This window comes from Vigna unguiculata, chromosome 10, assembly GCF_037176805.1.
Source record: "Vigna unguiculata cultivar grain cowpea cultivar isolate G323 ecotype 2 chromosome 10, ASM3717680v1, whole genome shotgun sequence".
NCBI lineage: Eukaryota > Viridiplantae > Streptophyta > Magnoliopsida > Fabales > Fabaceae > Vigna > Vigna unguiculata.
The window spans coordinates 49,270,538-49,280,925 of record NC_140801.1 but is presented as its reverse complement, the minus strand read 5'-3'; the positions used below and the strand labels follow the sequence as shown (position 1 = coordinate 49,280,925).

Below are 10,388 nucleotides of genomic sequence, written 5' to 3'. Positions count from 1 at the left end.
ATGAATATTTAAATTTTCATTGATAAAATAATTGGGTTGTGATAAAGATTTCATCTTCCACCTTAAACCTTTTACCATTATGTTATTCACCACATGAACATTAAGTAAATAAATTGTGACAAGTAGGGAAAATGAATAGATAATAGCAGCCACTGTTGGCTTTTCAATTTGTCATCATCCACAGCATGATAATGACCAAAAAAACAATAAAAATAAAAATAAAAAATTGGTACGGCTCCACTATTATATAAATTCAACAAGTGTTGGCATCTTAAGGTGCTCTGCTTCTGCACTTTCCACCTTCCCATAACAAAGAGGACTCTTCGTTCTCTCTCTCTCTCTATCTCTCTCTCTCTTGCATAAGAACCCTAATTTCAGAGAGCCAAAAAATGGGAAGAGCTCCTTGTTGTTCTAAAGTAGGGTTACACAAAGGTCCATGGACTCCTAAAGAAGATGCATTGCTTACAAAATATATCCAAGCTCATGGAGAAGGCCAATGGAAATCACTACCCAAAAAAGCTGGTAATTAAGAGTTTTTTAATCTTGCTGATTCATTTCTCAAGTTTGATCTTTTCTTTGATGGGTTGAATGAGTTAGGGTTTGTTTATAACTACACAAACAGTGTAAAAATTGAATTGTTTTTGTTCTGATGATTCAATTGGGTGAATACTGATTCATAACTGTGATTGAATATGCAGGGCTTCTTAGATGTGGGAAAAGTTGCAGATTGAGATGGATGAATTATCTAAGACCTGATATAAAGAGAGGAAACATAACACCAGAAGAAGATGATCTTATAATCAGAATGCATTCACTTTTGGGGAATAGATGGTCCCTCATAGCAGGAAGATTACCAGGAAGAACAGACAATGAAATAAAGAACTATTGGAACACTCATCTCTGCAAAAAGCTGAAAAATCAAGGAGCAGAAGATACAGACACACCCAATAATACCTTGGAGAGTCCTGAGCAAGAACCTGCAAATGGCAGCAAAAAGAAGAAAAACGGTGGCAAAAAGAAGAACAAACAGAAGAAGAACAAAGGAGACACCACAAATAATGCAGAGGCAGCAAAGACACAGGTTTACCTACCGAAACCAATCAGAGTGAAGGCTTTGTATTTGCCAAGAACAGATAGTAACACTTACACCTTTGATTCCAACTCAGCAAGTGCATCGACAAACCAAGAAAAGGAAGAAAGCCCCTTCACAAAAGAATCAAACTTGGCTAGTGAATTCGGAAATGTGGGAGAAAGTGATGATTTTGGGTTCTTCAGTGAGGACCATGACTTGGTCAACGCCTCAGATATTGAATGCCACTCTTATTTTCCTTCAGATCATGGCTCTCTGCAACAACTGTATGAAGAATATTACCACCTCCTCAACATGGATCATAGCCAATTCGTCGAAATGAATTCATTTGGAGAATCTTTGTTGGTGTGAAACAGTGTCAACACTTGATAAAGATTTTAGATACATGAGTTACAATTTTACTGTTCATGTGAAAACTTGGTTGGTAAATAATTTGTAAGTAATTCTGTGACTGTGTTTTACTGAGTCTTGAGAAACTTATATTTTGACCATGATGAATATGCAACACTCGTCACAGTTAAACATTTTTAGAAAAAAAAGAAGATATATATATTAGTTAAAGAATAATAATGCTCAACTACTCATGTTACTTTATATTTTTATAATTTATATCCTCTGATCGTATCTAATCTCGTCTTGGTTTTTGCACAATTAAAAATTCAGTCACTTGTGTATGATGCACTCCATAAAAAAATTGCCATTCACTGACTTAAAAAACCAGTCCTTTTTTACTTTAACTGATATAATATTTTTTAATGGTAGTTGAAGAAATCATTATTTATATTAACCTAACATGTATAATAATAATATAAACTAATATTTTGCATCGTATATTATTATGTCATTAATGCTTATGCTAATACTTTAAAATAAAATTTACTTTATGTCAAATTGTTTATAAATTATAACTGATGTGTGGTAATGGTCGCTCAGTATAATGATGAGTCCAGATTTTTATTGGGTTTTCTTTTTTTGTAATTATGGCAGAGAAACAGTAAAAAAATCAAAAGAAAAATCAAGTTGATAGTGAGTTTTATTTCACAAGAAGAATGATTGTTGAGAATAATAGAGTGAAACTCTACCATGCATGTGAAGAGAGATTTCATTGTTTTTAACTTTTTAGGAAAATGAATAAACTTTTATGAAAGAGAAATGTTTGAAAGTTTGCTTCTCGTGTGCTTTACCTTTATTTCATGATTACACAAATCTAAAGAGTAATTTACTATTGATAATTCATGGTTTATTTTAAATTAGATTTTTAATCATCTTTTAATTTCTTGTGTGTGATTTAGGTTTTTCTTCCCTGCAATTTTAGACTTTATAGTTTTAAAAATTCGTAATTTTAGTTCAATCTACAATTTCTCAAGAGTTTTATTTTTTATATTTTACTTAGTTTGTAATATACAGTTAAATTTCAGTGTGAGTTTGAATCCTCTTATAGACCTTTTCAAGTGTGAAAACTAAAATACCGTGTTTGTGTATGTGAAAACAAAGATTGAATTGTAGATTTTTTTAAAGTGTGCAAATTAAAATCGCAAGAAAAAAACTTAGAAAAACTAAAATAGTAAATTAGAAATTAAAGGGTGATAAAAATTACAATTTAACTTCTTTTTTTAAAGTTTAAATGTCTTATTTTCAATAAATATTACTATCAGTCAATTAAAAAATTATTTTTGAGGCGAGTCTAGAGATAGTTAATAGTATTTTTTAGGCATAAAAGTCAAATAAATTGGTAGTATGGTGGTCTGTAATTAAATAATATATTGTAGGCTTAAATATCTTTTTCGTCATCATTTTCGTAGTATTTGTTGTGGATGGTCCTTATTTTGATAGAATGTTTAAAATGATGATCATTTTTACCGAATGTTTAAAATAGTCCTCATTTTTGTAATTCGTATGTTATTTGTTTTTTTTTCTGTGACGCCGTTTAAATCAGTAACAGAATCATCTGTACAGTACACGTAATACACTCCAATGCAACTTAATACAAACAGTGTCACCTATACCGTGCTATGTTACTGACTTAAACGGCATCAAAGAAAATGACCAGATAAAATATGAATTGCGAAAATGAGAACCATTTTAAACATTCAATAAAATAAGGATCATTTTAAACATTCTGTCAAAATAAGAACCATCCGCAACAAACACTACGAAAATGAGGACAAAAAAGGTATTTAAGCCTATATTGTATTTTAATTGTTTTGTTTAATGCTTAAATGACAGTGGAACACATTATAGTGACATGATAAATGTTTCCAGAATTAATTATTCAATCAAAAAGGGACATAGGACATTTAGAACATAATTGAGTAGGTATACGAGTGGAAAGAAAAAAATCAATTATGTTAAATATGAAAAAAGAATCACATTATACATATTTTGACAATTTTGTGTCATAACTAAAAATATGAATTCTTCAGATATACACATGAGTAGCATCAAAATTTTTGGAGATAAGTGTATGCATAAGAAAAATATATTAAGATAAATATGAATATATTTTTTTTAACCTTTTTATAAAATTATTAGAAGATATTTAGTTTTGTGACAGAGAGAGATTTCAAATTTCATATTTATTGAAAGGAACAACAATTAGATAGGATGAGTGCGGAATTTGAGTATATCCAAAACTTTAAAAATTCATATATTCACCTTCCTCTAATTGAATGGTATATGACATTTGTATCTTATTTTTATTTTTCTTAAATAAGAAATATACTCATACATCGCCCTCACCAAATATTTATTAAATATTTTTTTTTGTAAAAAATAAAAGTCAAAACAGAGGTGCATATTAGCAAGGATTCAATAAAAAAAAAAACGTATATTTCTTTTTCTTTAATGTCAGGTAACTATTAATAAATAATTACATAAATTTTAAAATAAAATGTCTAATCAACTAAAAATATTTTAATACTTTAAGATGAAAACAAATAAAAAACATAATTTTACACACACACACATATACAAAGTTCTGAAATTTCTGGTGTAAGTTGCAACCTAAAAGGAATCTTAACCTACATCTTTGATTTTAAATAGCATCAATAATTATATTAATTAACCTCAAATTATGATTCATATATAGATGCTGACAAAATTTACATCTATTAATTCGTATATTTTTTATTTAAAAACTATATAAATGCCAAAACAGTTTTATTACAAGACCATTCCAAATCAAAACAAAATCGCCTTTGAATTGATCGACCCTAATATTTATATTAGTTGAGTTAATCTTCTTTTCCATTTCGTGGCAGCATGTGCTTAGTTATAATTATGATATATTAAAAGTTTATCTGAAATTTCGGTAGAGGAAGTGATCATAGTTTAGTGGTTGCGTAAGAGGTAATCAAATCACGACCGGCACTAATTGTTTTTAGTGTTAGTAATTACGATTATATTCATTGAAAAGTTAAATTAAGATATTTAATAATCATTCACTACTAAGATCCACTAGTGTTGAAACGATATATGGTGCCACTGCATCATACTATAACATTGTTAAAAAAAAATAATTATTTCCAAAACATTTGGTTCATTCAAACATTTATGTTACCCGTTAAGAATAAGTCAAAAGAAAATTTTCATTCAAACCAGCATGGCCTGCAAACTTAACTGAAGGATAATTGACGTATAAGTAACATTTGAGAAAAAATTAAGATTGAAGTAATTCAAGTTTACATTTTGCTGACAGAAAAAAAAAAATAGTTACTTGTTTTAATGTTTTTAAAAATATACACTAAAAATGGTAAAACCATGAATTACAAGAAAAAAAGATATGGTATACAATAGGTTTTCGTTTAAAAGTGAAAAACCAAATTTATGATTTAAGATTTAATATCAAAGTTATCCAATATTAAAAAGTAGACTTTAAGTTTAATTTAACTTAATAAATTCGGTTTGTAAAGTAAGATTTGCATCCACTTATATATTATAAATTTATCTTATGAGATCTCCAACACACACTTCTCACGCCGAGGTATATAATCTCAAACATGAGATCAAACATTAATAAATGATTCAACAGCGGTTCGATAACGGGTGGCACAATAAGCTCAATAATCTTCTAATAATGGAGCACAATAGGCTAAAGAACAATTAATCTCACTAGGATATACTTAAACTTGTGACTCTGATACCATGTTAATAAAGACCTTTCACGCTGATATATATACATATTGAACATGAGACTAAACATTAATGAATGGTCCAGTAGTGACTCGATAACGGGTGACACAATAGGTCCAACAATGTTCTGATAACAGGGCACAATAAAGAACAATAAATCTCGCTAGGATATACTCAAACTTGTAACTCTAATATCATGTTAAGGAGTGAACTTTAAGTCTAACTCAATTCTAAAAATCTACTTAAAAGGTAGGATTTACAATCACTTATATATTATAAATTCACTTTATCTCGGATGAATGAGGGATATGTTTAACCGTGTATATTTAAGATGGTAAAACTGAAACTTCAGTAATCATATAATTTGGTTTGAGATAATTTGTCGGAAAAAAAAATGAGAACATATTATCTATATATCGTTAATATGGTGAATTTCAATATCTTTGAATTTATAATTTTTTTAGTTTCAAGAGCTGAATTGAAATTCTTTTTCATTTTTTAATACTGCAAAAAACTAATTAGTATATTTTTTTCAATTTAACTAATAATTTTAAACTCAACGATTTTATTAAATTCAAACATAGTGAAGATATCATGTTATATATTTCAGTTAAATATTGATTATTTCTGTGGCTTCCCTACTTGCATATACCCCTTCATTGAACTTCATGATATTACTGTTCCAAGGATGCTGCTTCTGTATGGGATTTACAAATGAATTATGAAAACTGAAGAGAATTATTTAAAATAAAAATAAAAGTAGAAAAAAACCGAAAAGGCTTTTGCTACACCACAAAATACTATGTTACTTATTAATTAATATAGATTAACGTAATAGTTTATAAATATTTATTGATACTTTTAGATTAATTATACTTTAAGAACTTTGTTGCAAGAGAAATTGGATTAATCTAACCAAAACAAGAGGGGAAAATACACTTGTCTTTGACTTAATCATCACACATATATATATTTAGCAATCAAGTTCAGAATCCAAAGGTTAAATAAGTTGTTTTTTTTAATATGGATTTCGGCCAAAAGTGCAAAACCTCCTTTGTTGACTAGTTACTGAATAAAAAATCATCAACACTAATATTAATATTAATATATATATATATATATATATATATATATATATATATATATAATGTTGTTCTACATATCTATAAAATAAATGTGGATTGGTAGGATCCATGAATGTAAAATAAACAAAGAGGGCATCTTAACAACTTTTTGCTACTTAGCATCTTCATTTGCCATATAAGACGTATGTATCAAACATAATTTTCAATTCATTCTCTCACCCTCATTCTTTTTTATCAAAAAAGAAATAAATAAATAAATGAAAAGAAAAATATTATTTGCACAATAATTTTTCTATAAGAAAGATAGATGAGAAAACAAGTGTTACAAGACATGCTACCTAATAATTTCTCTTCTATAAGAATGTCTTGTCTACACAATTGGTGATAAATTGTCTTGTAAACCAACCACTTAAACACACTTAATTCTATATAACATTGTGCATAATTTTTTTTACCACAAAATATAATTCTTTATCATGACAATTACTTCAATTTATGTTAAACAAGTATAAAATATGAAGACATGTTTGATAATTAAGATACTTTATAATACTTAGAGTTTATGATTTAAAATATTGAATCTATAATATTGTAAGATGGTAAGAATGTATAACATTTTTTTAGCATAAACGCAGAATATGATCCTAATATTGATTCTAATAATCAATCATAAATTCATACACAATATCCCGTACTAATAATCATGTTGTAAATAGTAAATGGAAGCGTACTTGAATTGGCCATAACAATAATATTAGAGTACTCCTGATACACAGTGATCTTCCTCCTGTAGAACACCTTTATTTACCTCTGAGTTTCTCTCTTGATGGGGATAGAGAGAAAGGAACAGGAAAAGTACGTTATAACTCTGTGTGTGCTCTCAGAAGGAGACCACGACCATTTATAAACTGAATTACTAAGTTTTAGTATTTCTAATTTGGTCTCTCATCAAATTAGAACTTACTAAATGGTCTTTACACAATATTTATTTTCATGACCTATGCCTTTAGCCAAATCTTTAATTTAGTCAGATCACTTTATTATTTGGCTTTATAAATAATGACCCTAACACATTTAATTATGTATCATATATATGCATCATCCAAAATTACTAACATTTTTAACAAAATCTAAAAAAATATAATTTTTAATTTAAATACACACAATTTTGCAATTATATATTAATTTTATTTTAATAATTCTTATACAATTTAAATATGTATCATATCTATTTACGTTCAAAATAAACATATTATTGTATATTGAATATATTGATACACGTATTGTATTTCAACATCATATGATCACATTTTTACAACACTTTTAAAAGTGAAAAATTATAAATTTAATAAAATTAGGCAAAAAATTAATGATCCATTTAATTAATTTTTAAGTGCAAACATTTCTTACTGTGTGTTTTAGTGGTGGGATTGAGATTCAATTGAGATAATCCAATCGACGATTATTGATTGAATGGGATAAGTTTTGATTCAATGGGATAATTCATGTTTTGAATTATAACATGAATTTAGTGCTCCATACACTTTGTTACAAGTTGCGGCTAAAAAATATCAGTACAAAAACGAGTTAATCCACCAAGATTAAAGACATTGAATTGAATCCAATGTAAAAAACAAATAAATAAAACGAAATTAAAAACATATAAATCTCTATTAATTATATATACATTATTCATTACAAAACAATATTATATATCAGTGATTTAAAATATTTTAATTCAGCTGGATTTGTCAACGCAACCTAATTCATTTGCTTAATATATAAATTATGTGATCGGTACATTAATTCAATCAATCATATAACTCAACCATCCAAGTTGTTGAAAGGAATTAAATATATATTACCATGTTAGTGTAAAGTTTTATAAAAGATTACACAAATCGATTAGGTAGCAAACAAATCCAAATATTTTCATTTTTATAAAAGAAGCAACAACAATAAACATGTTTGTACACTTAACAGGCTACATCAACCTACCATACTAATCTTGACTATACTAAATTTATAATATTTATATTCATCATGCATGTACCTCTTTCTTGGTCGTGCTAAATGCCGTCATATGATTTTTTTTTTTATCTTAATACAATGAAACAAGAGTTTAATGTTAATCAAACCATATATTTATATATTTATAGGTTTAATTAGTCGGATGATACCCATTTTCATTTATATGTGTCAGTTTGATATCCGCTTTTAAATATGTGTCAATTGAGTCCCAACTTTTGAAAGTATATCTCAATTAGGTTATTTTCAGTAAAAAATTATTAACACCATTAACGATATTGATATTTAAAATGATTTACAAAATTAAGTATTGAATATTTATATCAAAATTTATGGTAAAAGTCATGAATTAAGTTAACTGCTTTAGTAATTTTTGTCTATAAAGGACCTCCTCAGTAAGACACTTTTTCAAAAGTTGGGACTAGATTGACATATTTTTAAAAATGAATACCAAACTGACATATTTGAATGAAAGTGGATATGATCCGACTAATTAAACATATATTTATATATTTATATATGTACCTTTGAATTTTGGTCCAACTGATACAAAAGTTTGGACTGGTTGAAAATCCTGTTCAATGTTGAAGCATGCAAAAGTAGGTAGGGTTTGTTTAAAAATGGTGTTTAATTTAATTAATTACTTATTAAACATGATCATTGATTGTGTCACATTCCAATAATATGGAACACTTACATCACTCACCAAGATATATATTCTTGACGTTTTGGTATAGGTTTTAGGGTAATAATATATATAAAACATATACTATTATGCACACATGGACAAAATTAAAATTCATTAGTAGTTGGCTTTACGTATTGGGTTTTATATCACACACACTTTCATTAAAGTAGCTTTGTACTTTTAATTAGTCAAATTATAATTAGTATATTAATCCACTACTTTACTTTAATTCCGTTTAAATTGATTTTCTTATACACTACCGTCAAACTATACCTTTCTTTCTTTAATCTCTAGTTTTCAACTCTTGCTTCTCACGTTATATTTATCGACATTTTAACTAATTGAGACGTTTTTACAAAGTAAAATGCAATCATCAAATCTTAAAACATTACACATTTTTTTACCTTTTATAATCTAAATATACCAATATATATATATATATATATATATATATATATATATATATATATATATACGAATTTCATATGTGCATTATAATTATTGAATAATTTTATCCATGAATTTTATTGATGTAATTTATTAAAAAAATTTATTACGAAAGGATCAATATCTAAAATAAATTAAGAAAACTTTAACATTTATTTTATTGATAGGTTATTGAAACATTTAATTAATAATGAATTTTATCAATAAATTTAATATTAATGAAAATATTTATCAGTAATAAAAGTTTTAAATTATCAATAAGTTTTACTCATAAAAATATTTATAAATAGCACAGATGTTAAATTATTGATGAATTTTATTTGTCGGTAAAATTTTGCAAATAAATACGTAATTTATTGTAGTATTATATGATAAATTATTGAGCCGGATCGTTTATACTTGTTTCTTAATAAATTAAATAAATTTGTATGTTTTATCTATTTTACTTATTCAAAATAAATAAGTCATATCTGAAAGACATTTTTTTTTTCGAAAAAGAAATTAATTGTTTTAGAAATGCTTATTTTAAATTTAAACAAACGAATGATTATCATTTTATTTCAGCTTCGGTCAAGACCAGTTATGTGACTAAGTAAGAATCATATCAGAAAAAAATTGCGGTTGGTGGAAAAACATTTTCTTGGAACCATTTTTTCTGTCTTAAACAATACAGAATGCAATAGTTTGAAAGTAATGGCAGATTATTAAACTATATTTATACAGTGTTAAAGTGGAAACGGATACGGCTTGCTAATTGTGAAAAGAGATTACGTCATTATGAATCATTTTGGTGAAAAACACACGCTTAAAATTTAATAAACTTTTAGAATTATAATTCACATGTATTGTTAGTATATTTTTTATATTATTAATTACGCGTATATTTCTTTGATAGTACTTTAATAATTGTGCTCATAAA

At 26.6% G+C, this 10,388-nt stretch overlaps 1 protein-coding gene across 1 annotated transcript; it reads left to right on the top strand.

Moving 5' to 3' along the window:
- Positions 1-261: 261 nt before the first annotated feature.
- Positions 262-1,714, top strand: LOC114166162 (uncharacterized). Its single transcript, XM_028050841.2, has 2 exons — positions 262-522; positions 699-1,714. Exons 1-2 carry the CDS (start codon positions 390-392, stop codon positions 1,439-1,441), a joined length of 876 nt encoding a protein of 291 aa, XP_027906642.1. The 5' UTR covers positions 262-389; the 3' UTR covers positions 1,442-1,714.
- Positions 1,715-10,388: the final 8,674 nt, after the last annotated feature.

Bases quoted from the DNA above. Each gene is read 5' to 3' on its own strand.
- LOC114166162 (XM_028050841.2), top strand. From the start codon at position 390: ATGGGAAGAGCTCCTTGTTGTTCTAAAGTAGGGTTACACAAAGGTCCA. The intron at 523-698 runs GTAATTAAGAGT...TTGAATATGCAG, and splicing joins ATCACTACCCAAAAAAGCTG to GGCTTCTTAGATGTGGGAAA.